The 13330-nt window shown below is 33.3% G+C and overlaps 1 protein-coding gene across 1 annotated transcript in view; it reads left to right on the forward strand.

Annotated features, from left to right (window-relative positions):
* Window positions 1-13330, forward strand: part of LOC118183589 (venom nerve growth factor 1-like) — a 110758-nt gene that overhangs the window by 46533 nt on the left and 50895 nt on the right. Inside the window, exons 2-3 of the mRNA XM_085826104.1 lie at window positions 4282-4389; window positions 11590-11639. Of these exons, the coding sequence (XP_085682230.1) occupies window positions 4293-4389; window positions 11590-11639 (147 nt within the window). The 5' untranslated portion in view covers window positions 4282-4292. The remainder of the gene's footprint in view (window positions 1-4281; window positions 4390-11589; window positions 11640-13330) is intronic.

Raw genomic sequence — 13330 nt, forward strand, 5'->3', positions numbered from 1 at the left:
TAAAAGGGGATTGTATATAAGGTATTTTCGTCCTTTGTGGTGTAACTGGAAGAACACTCGATGCGGGCTTCGAAAATTTCTAAAAGACTTCACAGTAGCGCTCGAACTAAAAGGTGGTGGACGATAATTCATCACGACCAAGATTTGTCGATTAGGTTTCCTCAGCCCCAGTCGCCCTTTGAAAAGCGAAGTACATAAGGTGTTTTATGTCTCCTATACGCATGTCATCGTGCTGTAACTGAAAGCACACTCGATGCATGTTCCGGAGTTCGAATTCGAATCCTGCGATGAGAGCGCTGCATATTTTTCATGTCTCCAAAGAAAAAAAACCACTACAACTTGGCCAGTTTATCTTGCAGTTTTGAAGATAAATGTGTTAGCATTGAGTAACTTTAAACCTCTCAACCATTCAATAGCATTATGTTCGCTGTCACTTGACGTTTTCAAAACTTTCACTAAAACTCAAAATGCAGCATGATGCATAAGTTTATAGTTTGTATTGATTGCTTATTTAGTCAAATGCAGCAAAGCACTTGAGGGTAATGTGCCTAAGAGGAGGAATGGCTTTGTAAAGGAATTCCTAAGGAAACCTAACTCGTATTCACTTTACACATGCTGGGCAACACGACAATATCTTTGCATCTGGGACTGGCAATATATATTTAAATTTTACAATGTGTAGCAGTATAAACAATATTATTCTATTATATTTATATATCTAAAAATTTATGACAGCAAGTTTAGTTTTAAGTACTTTACTGATATTTTCATTCATATTTATTCTTAAATATTTTACTGATAAAGATGATTTTGTATCTATATTATAGATTCTAACCTGAATGTACTTTCTTCATATATTTCTTTTTTTTTCCCTCCAACCAGTGGGCGAATGCTTGAGTGAATGCTTAACTAATTAGAGCAAAGCACACAAAGTCAATCTGTTTTATAAGTGGAGGGATTCCTTCATGAAAAAGCAGTCTAGTGAATTAAGGGCTGAACACAAGTAGTTTCCGAAGATTTGGTTGCTGCGTATAGACTAGCTACATGGTGTTTTTCGTTCACGTACAGTGTGGATATGATTCATTCTCCTGCAAAATATAACTTATGACGGCATTCATCCGAAAACAGGTCGCCCTCCCATATTTTGCATTAATCAGTTTACCAACTAGGACTGTGGCGTTGAATGGCTCAAGATGGCAGAAGCTGACTGAGACAACCTTGTCCAGAAATCGGCTGTAGAGCATAAGGAGAAATTTACCAGCTAAGCAAATTTTCCTTAAGAAAATACGGAAACGTGCAACAAGTCCATTGATTCAGCGATAAGAAAAATTGCGAAGAACCGCTAGGATCTATAGTTTGGCCACGTGGGTTAAATCACTAAAGATTGGCATTTTGTCTCGAGCTCTATTTTTCATCTTTCAAAGGCTTAAACAGTGCATTGATTTTCGGTGTTTTTTACCATGTATGGTATAAATGCAAGTCAGGTTTCGTTAGAACGTTATTCAAGAAGTCTTCTCGTCTCAGGCAGATGCCCTCGTTTACTTAAATCAAAGAAGTTACTACAATCATTCCTAGAAAACTTTCTAAAAAAATTGGATCTCGTTATACATGGCAAAAACTAGGAATCCTATGCTGACAGTCCCATCAGTGACCAGGAATGGATTCTGGGGCAGACTATCAAAGCATTATTATTTCCATCTTATATTCAATCCAATTTAAGAGGCCAAGCACAATTAACTGAGACAAAGCACGCAGAGATTAAGAAAGGAGAAGTCTTAGTAAAGGATTTTCTGATTTTTTTTTTTTTTTTTTTTTTTTTTTTGTATTTACGTTATACATAGAGAAAAATCACAAAAATGCCCATGCAGTCAATGCCTTCGCCTAAATACTGAACAGTAGTTCGTTTTGGTTTCGGTTATCCGTCACTAGATAGATTGATTGCACGAGAACTTAGTTTTCCTCGTGCATAAAGCAATTAAGAATCATTTTTCCTTATAAAGTACTTCACGAAGGCATCCCTTTCCGTAAACATATAGCCATAGTGTGTCTTGCCATTTCAAAGACCTTTGTCTGATAAAGCATTTGACCACTGGTAAATGTGCTTTGCCACAGTTCAATAAATCCAATCCTTAGAGAGACCGCAGAATTGTGAATCATTTCTTACGACGAAGCCCTTGGGTATTTTCACTCCTGTGGTAGATAACTCTGGATTAATTTCCATTTACAAAGAACCTAACTTAATCTTTTATTACTATATATTCTGTTTTAAAGAGTAAAGAATATGAGGCAAAAGAGTCTCAATCTTTTTCACCAGGATTTCATTAAAACTCTTAGTAGAATACCTGAACGTACACAAGTATCGTTGCAGTGTGAAATATAATAATAGATTAGAGAAATTTTTAATCATAAGAAAGGACTGTTAGTTTATCTACACAGTATGTGATACAAAAAGAAGAAAGTGAAACGGAAATACTTTTCAATATATATCTGGTACACAAAATAAGTTTGCAAAAATTTGAAGCTATGAACCAAATTTCACTGGCACACAGATCAGCGACAATTCGTATAAATATTTGCCTTTCTTTCTTAAATCAAACTATGAAAACTGATGAAATCATGTTTCTGTATTTAAACATGATTAAAGCTAAATTCTAAAAATATTTCAATTTTTAAAAGTTTATAAGCACTAAGAGGAATGTACCAAAATATTATTAAAAGTAAATTATTCTTGGAATAAAATTAAAATAAGAGATATGTAGACACCAGTGTCACCAACAGTATTCAGGACTCAGGTAGTCCTCAGCAGATTGCAAATTGCATACTGAAACATTTTATCATGCCCATTAGATCTTATTTTTGATACTGACAATAATGTGTCCAGGAAGTAAAATTAGAAATTTTGTAATCGAGATATGCATTGTATGGCGTTATAAACATCTTTAATTAAGCATGCTAACAGCCTAAGTGTTAATAACAATTATAGCAAATTGTTATTAAGAAATGCAGATTGTTTGTTACGTGAGGAATGAAGAACTTTCATGACCTGTATGTTTGATTTACTCGGTTCTAGAAAAGAATTGCAAGGCTATCTGCCTAAGGTGAGGGATGCCTTCGTGGAAGATTTTCCTAGGGAAACTAATTCAGATATACGTTACACACGGAGAAATACTAGTAAGTCCCCGATTCTGTAAGAATCGCATGCTGCTTTAGTATATTAAAATGACCAGTCAACATACTTGTGTCCTATCTAACGTTCAACTCTTCTTATCATATCTCAGTGGTCTGACACAAATAATATTTCTCATATGTTAATATTGGTGTTAACTCGTCGAGCGCATAAGGAGAACTAAATTTCTCTGAGTGTGTTGATATTAATTCTTTGAATGTAGGAGAGAACTAAAATTTTTTGACTGCTTAGGGATCTCTCAGACGATTTTTAGTTACTCTCATTTTTGAAATCATTACTTGAAACTATAAACATTGATCAGCTATATCTAAAAAATAATGTGCAAATCACAAAAATAGATCCTAATAATAAGGCTTACAACATCCTATTCCTTGTTCTATTAGAATCTTAAAATGCTCAGTTTTAAATATATAAAAATAACATCTTACCTATTTTCCAAAGTAAAAGCTTTAAAACTTAGGATTCGGTTTTAAACTACTTTACATATTGTTGTCCACAGCTTTCAAACAAAGAAAAATTAAATTAAACATTTTGATATTTTCCAGTTTTTTTTTCAGATACTGAGTTAGTATTTTTGTATATTAACAGTTCGTAGAAACTTTGTGAATACTCATGCCAGAACAGCAAAGAAATTAACCTAAAATTTGGACCCTCTTTTTACAGCGCAAAGCAGTAATAACATTTACACGTAAAGATATCCGGAGAAAATCTGGATATCTTCACCATCTGGATACTTTCATTAATTTACATCTCAACTATAAGTAATGTAGCGAATATAAAATAATATATAACAACATTAAACCCTCTGTAAACGTGAACATTTATCAAGTTGACAGCGTCCACGACAGACATTTCTTCTTTTTCTATTCTAATAAAAGATTCTTAGCCCGACAATATGCAAGCTTTTTTTTTTTCGCGGAAGGGAAACTACACTTAAATTCAGGTATAAGTTCAATAAAAATTTAGTAATTTGAATTTATTTCTTCTAATGGTGCTTAAGTATTACAGAGAATCTCTAATATGATTCATAAATATACATATTAAAAAAAACTTCCTTTATATTGTATCTTCACTTTCTTTTAATATTTGCTCAGGTTCAGCGTGGATGACACCAATGGCAAATTACACTAAAACACGACTTTTTAGCCAAATAACAGCATTTGGATTATCTTTGGCTGTCGTCTGTGTTTCTACTGTCAATCGTAAGTGAAGAATTTTTCATATTTGTTTCTTTTATTTTATGGACAAATATACTTGTAAGACTATAAAACATACTTAAATATATAACTCCATATTTACTATGAAAATATGTAAAATTTTCAATAAAAATTTAATAGGCAACAATTCTTGAACAGAGCTCAGCTTTGGTAATTTTCATTCAGTATAGTCGAGGTTTCAACATTTAATAAGAAAATTTGATATTTTATATGGCCTTAGAAAAATATTAATATTATTATTCTATTAATATAATAATAATAAAAAGAAAATTAATATAACGAAAATAATTATAAATTTCATATAACAATATTAGAAAATTATATTTATAAAGTTTGGTTATCTTTGTTAACATAAACGATGTCCTATTTGTTATCAGACTTGAAGCGAGTTATAGTTTCATCTAAAAGAACTACAAGAACAATTTAATCGACAATTATAATGCAGGCTGAAGACTACTGTCTCATCTGAGTTAGTGAAAGCATCAATGTGGCCTCGAGAGGCAGAACCACGCTCTGTCTTACAATCCAGCAACCTCCTCTAAAGTACTCTGAAACTAAATTTACATTCTGTTCGGATGGGTGAGGTGATAGTAAATATCTAAATCAAAATAAGAAACTCACGGAGGCCGAAAGTTACCCATCTCTAGTATAGAGGTTGGCATTGCTGGCTCTGCAGTACTGACGAGCTCTGGATTGAATTACGAAAAAGGCTCGGATGCATTGCGTCTTTGTTTTGTAAGCTGGCACTTAAAATATACAAAGAGTCGAAAGTCATCTCGAGTGTTTGGTGGTATGAGAAGAAGTGCGAGAGACCCTTGAGCTTGTGCCTCGGGATATTTTGTTTCAAAAATTGGGGAGGAATTTGGCAAAGTCGTACTCTCAAGCTATACAGTTCTGAAGGCGCATGTTAACGACAAACGCAATCCTACGCACCTCGCCGTAATATAACTCTAGACGTGTTCTGATGTTGCTGTCAGACAAATGAGATAAATCACAATAATAACAACGCAAACTTAATAACTTTTGTTTTGAAGATATCTTAATCTCACGTTAATCATTCATTATTTATGAAATATAAAGTGATTAAAACCAAACGCCCACATACTGGAATGTCAGCTTTGAAAAAAAACCCTTTTAATTATTATAACGAAGTGAATTAAATTAGCTCGAATACTGATTTGTTATGCGTTACCACCTGTGCAAATGTGAAATAAAAAAGGCACAATATCAATTCTCATAATGAGTTCTGTGTTTTGTAACTTCTGGAAATTTGTTTATACCTTCATCAAAGTTGATGCTTTTAGCTGCTGCATTTTCAATAGGAAAAACTGCCATAACATTAAGCTCACTTGCTTACTTGGTTCAATGTTAATCGAAGAGAGCTTTAATCAACGTCAACTTTCAAAATCTTCTCGCCCAAGAAGCTACTGAAACAGACACTATCAAAAAGATTTTTAATGCCAAATATAAATTAGGGACTGTTTCTTGGAAGCCCATCGCCATTATAGTCTGAATGCAAATAGAAGGGAGAAGCTGCTTCTTTTTTACATTCCTGCCTATAATATAGATACATACACTTAAAAACTTCAAGTTCTTCGGAGCACCCCCCCCCGATTAAAGGCCAGGGTCGCTCTGTTCCCCTCGGTACACTCTACCCATTAGACGTTTCATAATGTTTCTATTTTACGTTTCATTTTAAAACAATTAATTGTTTAAGTAATTAAGCGATTTAAAAGCAATGAATGCCTATTTCTTGGCAATCTATATGTTAATTTTTAATGATATCTAGTTGACATAATTTGTAATGCACATAATTCGTATAATTTACAATATACCTAAGTTATAGCAGAAAAATTTGCAACATTATTATAGTTAATAAAATATGTTTCTAACGTTTGTATTAAATATCTTAGAACAGTATATTTACTCGCGGGCTCACTTCACCTTCACTTCCAAAAGTAAGCAAATTTTGTTACTATTTATAGCGTAGTTTTGGTGTTTATGACAGAACGCAGCGGGCTTCATATTTTCAATTCTCCTCTGCGAAAGCCTCATCAGTAGCTGAGTAGTTAAAATGATTGAATACTGGTAGTTCGACCTGCTATGAATTCTAACCCAGGAGAACGGATTGACTGCATAGTTGGATTTCGTAGTTTTCTGGATGTGTAATATGCATAGGATCTAGTATCCCTCAGTAAGTCCTCCACAAAGGCATCCTTCCTTTTAGGAAGATAGCCCTCCTGGCTTTTTCCATATTCGAATAACCTAACCTCCTCTGCGAGCAGCTGATGCAGCTAGACGGTAGTACTCCGAAACGGTTTACAATGAACTCTCGGTTAAGATTACATCCTAGTTTTGAACTATTCCACGTTTAATAAAATTTGCAAAAACCTCTGCTCCGAGCAAGTATTGTGACAAGACAAGGCCCATATCAAAGAAATTTCCATAAAGATAGCTGGTACTAAATTTTAAAACTTAAACGCCATGTAATTAATGTCCTAGTCCTTGTAAATTTCTGTGAAGCTGCTATGGTATATTCAGATTTTGTTACTGTTTACAAGTATATAGACACTAACAGTTAATTTGTATGAAGGTTTTATTTGCTAACATTTTTATCCTGAAAGGGCTAATAGTCTCAAAATGGTATTTTGCGTCGATTCGCTATAAGTGCGTTGTTTCGTTCGCGTCTGTTGCCATTCCGCAAAATGTTAACATTGAATACTGTCTTTCAAATTGAATTTGGCTGTAGTGGATTAACAAACTAAGTTATTTGAAAGCAAGAGAAGAAGTTCTTAAGAATGTTCGTTTCTTACTTTTGAACCGGATTAGTTTAAAGAAAAATGTATTTAATTCAGGATTTATCTAATTAAAACTATTCAGTATTTTCATAGAATGACGTTATATATTTTTATTAAATATTTCATATTTTATAAAACATTAATGAATTGTTTATTAACAAACTCAACAATTTAGCAGGAAGATGTGACAACACTGTACGAAATAAAAGATTATATTATCTACTGCGCGCGAGATTGTGTATCAGAAATTCTAAAGATATGCTTTTTTAAGTAGTTTGTGACTTTGTTGTTGAATTGAATTTTATGTGGCGTAAGTGCAAAGAACGTCATACAAAAAAAATACGGAAAAAAAAAATGTATGCACTTATATCTAAGACTGTTTTCTAAACGTATTTCTAAACGTGTTTTAATATATTGCTTTTTCTGTCGAATTGTATATGACGTTAATGCGAAGAAAACAATGTCTAATAATAAAGCTAAAAAGACAAAAAAAATCAGTGTGGGTTAGCAGAAGTGAGTGCAGCGGCAGACTGGTTGCCTGTGAACTCAGAGAGAAAGTTAAGAACCTTAGCAAACCTTTTTGGGCGACTTTTAAAGCTAAAACCTTTCAGATGATGGAGAGATTACATTTTTTTCTTTTCAAATATTGAGGTCTATGTAGCTTTTAATTTCACGTAGTAACAGCAAAGTCCAGCCAGTCTGATTAGCAAGTTCAATCAGACTACACGAGTCTAATATTTTATCTTGTTTTAATTCTGTTTTATTATCCGCTCAGTGTTCTGAGAAAAGTTTTCAGAAAATGGCTTTTCATAACTCAAGTAATACGCACTCCATTTGTATTCTGAGTTTTCACTTCAGAAAAGAATTCTTTCTTTGGATAAGCTTCAGTTTTTACAGCTTCCATTAATCTTAGGATTTTATAGTGACTTTGCGTTGAAATATAATATAGAGAGACTTATAGATTGGCAAATCCATTTATTCAGTTTACTCTTTTCTCCATGCAGCTCTACGACTGTTGCCATTGAATCTTTCGCATCTTTTTTTTAACCCTGCTTTATTTGTAATGCAGTACTATAAATTAAACGTCCTTTTTAATCACAATTTATTACAGATATTTAATATTAAAAGACATTGGAATTTTAAAAATAACCTTTATTAATGAAGAATATTTTCATGAGATTATAACAACATTTTAAAAACTTGCTTTTAATTTTTGCATGTAAATATTCTCTTGTTGTGGCTAATCTACTTGTCTGACCTAGATAATCAGAACAGGCCCGCGGATTTTATCGTGGCAAGAAGTGACGGACTGAGTCTGTCGTTAGCATGAGCTTTGAGCACCATATAGGTGACAATAAGATTATGCTCGGTTCCGCCCCAATTTAAAAAAACGCACCCTGGGGGACGGGTTCGAGGGTCTCCCACATCTCTTTTCCCTACCAATCTCTTTTCCCTACAAACTACCTGAGAGAACTCATGGTTCGCATTTACTTTGAGTGCCCTCATGACACTATGCGTTTACCAACGTATAGTGTCATGAGGGCACTCAAAGTAACTATTACGTGAGAGACACTATACGTTTGCAAAAAACCATGCCTTCTTCCAGATTTGAACCCAAGCCCTTCGGTACGACAGTCAGAGTTACTAATCACTATCCCATCTGGGCTGCGCGTGTACGTAGAGACACAGTTATTGAAGGACGCATTATCATATTCAGTATTAACATATTTCTTGTAAAGTTTAAAGAAAATTAGTGCGGTATTTAAATAAAAAGTTTATAGATTATTTATGATCAAGTAAAAGAAATATTTCACCAAAGTTTCAATATGAGTAAGTTGATCAAGTTCACTTTCATCTAGTAAATATAGCACTTGAATTTTAGTAACACACGCGCACACATTAAACAAGAAGAATCACATCAAAGCTTATATAGAAGAGACTATTCGCCTTTCTGGATCGGAAAACATGAAAATTCAGTTATGTCTTTGACGAGGTTGAACTCACTGATCTGTAATTGGTATTTAGGTGTGCTAACGGCTTAACTTATGAGCACATATAAGTGAATGCGATAATTTCTTACAATGTATAACTGTCAAAATATAGGTAAATAACTGAACTCTTTGTTTATCTCATTTTTATCCGTCTGCTAATTAAAACATTGCTTGATTCTTATACTAGTTATACTTCAAGTAATTTTTTAGCCATCAATAAAATTCGTTGCTCAATTCTTAAAGATCTCAGCTCTGATTTTAATTTTTTGGGGAAAAATAGAGCATTTCTTGTCAGAGTAGCGTGATACATAGTGACTAAACTAAACGAACATTTAAACCAGAAAAATAACTAAATAAATAAACTTTCTCTTTCGTTAGTTAACTTTGATTCTAGGAAATTTATCCATAAGCTTCTTCAGTTAGTGAATTAGACTTTTTCAAGCCTTTTACTTTCATGAAAAATTTTCCTTCTTTCGTTAATGACATTAATATCAATCTAATTCTTCCCAACGTGTTCAAAATTCTAAATACGTACCTTAGATTTTTTTCATTTTGTTACTATGTTCCTCAATAGATGGCGCTACGTTCATTTTCTCTTTGTTCTTTGCCCGTTCATGTTATTGTAAATTTCATTGTATCTCCACCTATTTTGCAAAAATATTTTGCTTCTGAAGAAGAATAACCCATGTTAGATCACCCTCGCAATCAATAAATTTTTATTAAAAATCTATATTAATAAAACGAAAAAATGTTCCATGAAACCTGGAAACAAAAGTGCATAAACTCGATTTGACTTGACTAGAATCGACTTTGAAATTCATTTTGAATGCTAATGCGCATTGATATGTGAGAAATTTGTGATAGATTTCTTGACCAAGTATGAGAAGGAAATTTTATCCCTCAAGTTAAACAGTTTCTATGCAAGCTCGTAAGACTTCATGTTCATCCCAGATTGAAGGAAAAAACACCCTGCTTAGACAACGAGATTCCTTCATTTTTCTCTTTTCATGAAAAACCTCCATACAAATAGTTTCTGTAGCCATTATCTAAGCTATCCAAAGGTTGAATAAAACGTATGCTTAAATAGAAATATAGGAATAGGAAAATCTTCTTCGATATTTTTTCATGGCTGTTGAAAAGCAAGAGGACTGCACAAAAAAAATTATTAGAAAATACCTGAAATAAAATAAAAGCAAATAAAATAAAAGCAAATAAAAAAATTTAGTATGCATTACTTTTAAGTGGCTTTTGTACTACTCCGCAGGCGTATGAGTTTGCATTTTAAAGCAGCCATTGTTTGCTTTAAAAGTAACATGACCGTAATAGGTAATAATTCACCGAAGGGGAAAATATATGCCATTTTGTTGGGTACCCTGATGACCCAACAAAATGGCACATGGCGGACACTTCGAAATATATTAAACTATAACGCGTAATATGTAATTTAATAAATTGAATTGGTAATTGGTAAAGAAGCATGTCTTTCCACAATTTCTTTTTCAAAATACAATTATATTTAAAAAATAAGACACACGAGCCGCATTTAAGATACGAAAAGGCAGCATGCCACTCGCGAGTTGCAATTAAGAGGAAAGAGCTGCATACCACACGAATAGCTTGTTATATAAAGTCAGTAAAGGTGAAATACCATTCTCATAGAAATCGTGTATGCTAAAGTTACAATGAAATTAATTTTAGACGGCAATTACTTTTATGGTGATCTAGATTGGTCTAAGCTGTCTCGTTCTAATGATCAAAATAATATATCTAAGGAAGACAGATGTATCGCGTCCTCTAAATGTTCGCTTAGTTATAATGGAAATATCCAAGGAACTCATATATAGTATAAATTATTGTAGAAAGGAAACACATTTTGGCTTAATATACCGTAATTTTGTTATTAGAAAGTAAGCAATGTATATTCGTTTAAAAAGAGCTCATAGGAAACGTACAAAAAATAAGTAAGATTTAAAAAATCTTTAAGCGTCTCATTAATTTCTGATATTAATATAAGCTTTCCCTATATCATTGAGACTATGAAAATGGATTTTATTCGCACATTTTGGCCGTAATTTTATTTTAAAACCACAATAAACAAGGAGTTATCCTTCCATTGGAAAGTTTCAATCAGAATATTTTAATAATATTATCTTACCCATGAAAGTTTTATAACTCGTCATGATTCAAGCTTAATTCAGGTTAAATTCAAATGCTTAAAGCTCAATTTTTGATCCAAATATCCATTGTTTAATAAAGCCATCTAAAGGTAACAAATAATTACATAAGTTTCAATTTTAAATCAGTTTCATTGCAATTAGGTTTTGATTTTGCATTTTATATATAACATTTTTATTTGAAAATAATATATCTTACGTCTATATTTTTTTCTGTTTCAGCCGATTCTTTAGATAAAAAACAAAATATTAGTGATCATAGGCATATACAGGTAAGACATTTTTGTCTTCTTTCTGTGTTATATATTTTATGACTTTTAATGTGTATCAGGAAGATAATTAAATCTGTAGCAGTATCTCAATTTTTACAAACCACCTGTTATAATTTAGTTTTACAATCGCATAATCGCTGTCGAATTACTTCCAACAATTACACGGTAGCATTCATACTCTTTTCTAATATGAGTTTATTTGTTGTTGTTTTTTAAACCAGTTAATATCGTGCAATTCTTCTTTTACATTTCATTCTAAGAATATGTTTCCAGTTTTCAATAACATTTGTTATTTTTTATTTTTCCATGTTCTCGACGTCATTCCTTTTTGAAATAAATATTAATGTTTGTGCACTACTACTACTGAAAAGGTAGGACAATATTATTTAGAATAAAAAAAATTATTCCATGAATATGAAATTTACAGAATAAATCTGTATGGATATATATTATACGCATTATGAATAAGAAAGACAACAATTAAATTAAAACACATTCAAGTCATCAGGTCATGAGGCCACTGAATGCGACGGTTTATTACCCATCACTGAATATTCTACAATCGGACCAACTTTATCCTTTATAAATGTATAACCTCTGCCCTTTTCTATAAAGTAATATTTCTTGCATAGTATTTAATTGCAGTTACTACCATTCGTGCTTACGAGTCCTTGGTCTAAGGATTTTGGAAAGTTCCAAAATTATCCTGTAATTTAAGGAACATGAAAAGTGGGTATCGGTGGCCTTTGATAAAGCCCGTAACTGGATCACCACAGTACCGTAAGTAGGCCATATTTGTGCTACCAAACAGTAATTTTTGATATTGCAGATACGGTCTAATTAACATATCGTATGAAGCTAGGAAACATCTGAAGTTTAATGCAACTGTTCATTGCTGTAACTGCTAACACTAGCAAACCATCTTACCATTCTTTTAAGCTCTCACAATAACAAAAATTTTCGAGATAAAATACTGAAGATAAAATCGTGAATCTTCAAAATTGTGAATAAAAGGAACATCACTTCATTTATTTAAGTTTCGGCTGTGATGTTCAATGATTCAATCAACCAGATAGAAGGTTCGAAATCATTCTTCCTCTAAGATATACACTGCTCGACATTGAAAATGCAACACCAAGAAGGAGTGGTCAGAAATTTATGCAAATTTTAGAGTAGACGCACATTACTGAGTTATGCGAATGATGTGACATCTGCAGCTCTCCGACGCACGTGAAGTAAGATATAAGGGAAGGAACGTGCAGAATGGGCAATATTCGTGTCGTTATTTCTGCCAAACGAATTATCGAAGAAATTTGGTTTTTGTCCCGGAGAATACGTGTATTAGGAGAGAATGGCTAGGCCGCCGTCAACGGAGGCACTTCCAGCAGATAGACGATTTCCCGAAGGGTATGGTGATCGAACTGAGAAGGGTGGTTGGTCCTTACGTCAAATCGCAGCTGATACCCACATGGATCCGAGCACGGTGCATCGGCTATGGTGAACATGAAGGAGGGGTGCAGGTGCAGCCTGAGTGACGTCAGCACGTGTGGGTCGACGCATCCGTCGACAAGCCGTGGCGGTACCGCAAGTCACTTGTACCGCGATTCTGCAGCATGTGCAAGATTCCCTGGATGCTCCCGTGTCGACCAGAACCATTTCCCGTCGATTGGTTGAACGTGGCCTACACTTAC

Source organism: Stegodyphus dumicola, chromosome 10, assembly GCF_044657685.1.
Source record: "Stegodyphus dumicola isolate Sdum_Otavi_A_Nest chromosome 10, ASM4465768v1".
In the NCBI taxonomy this organism is placed as follows: Eukaryota; Metazoa; Arthropoda; class Arachnida; order Araneae; family Eresidae; genus Stegodyphus; species Stegodyphus dumicola.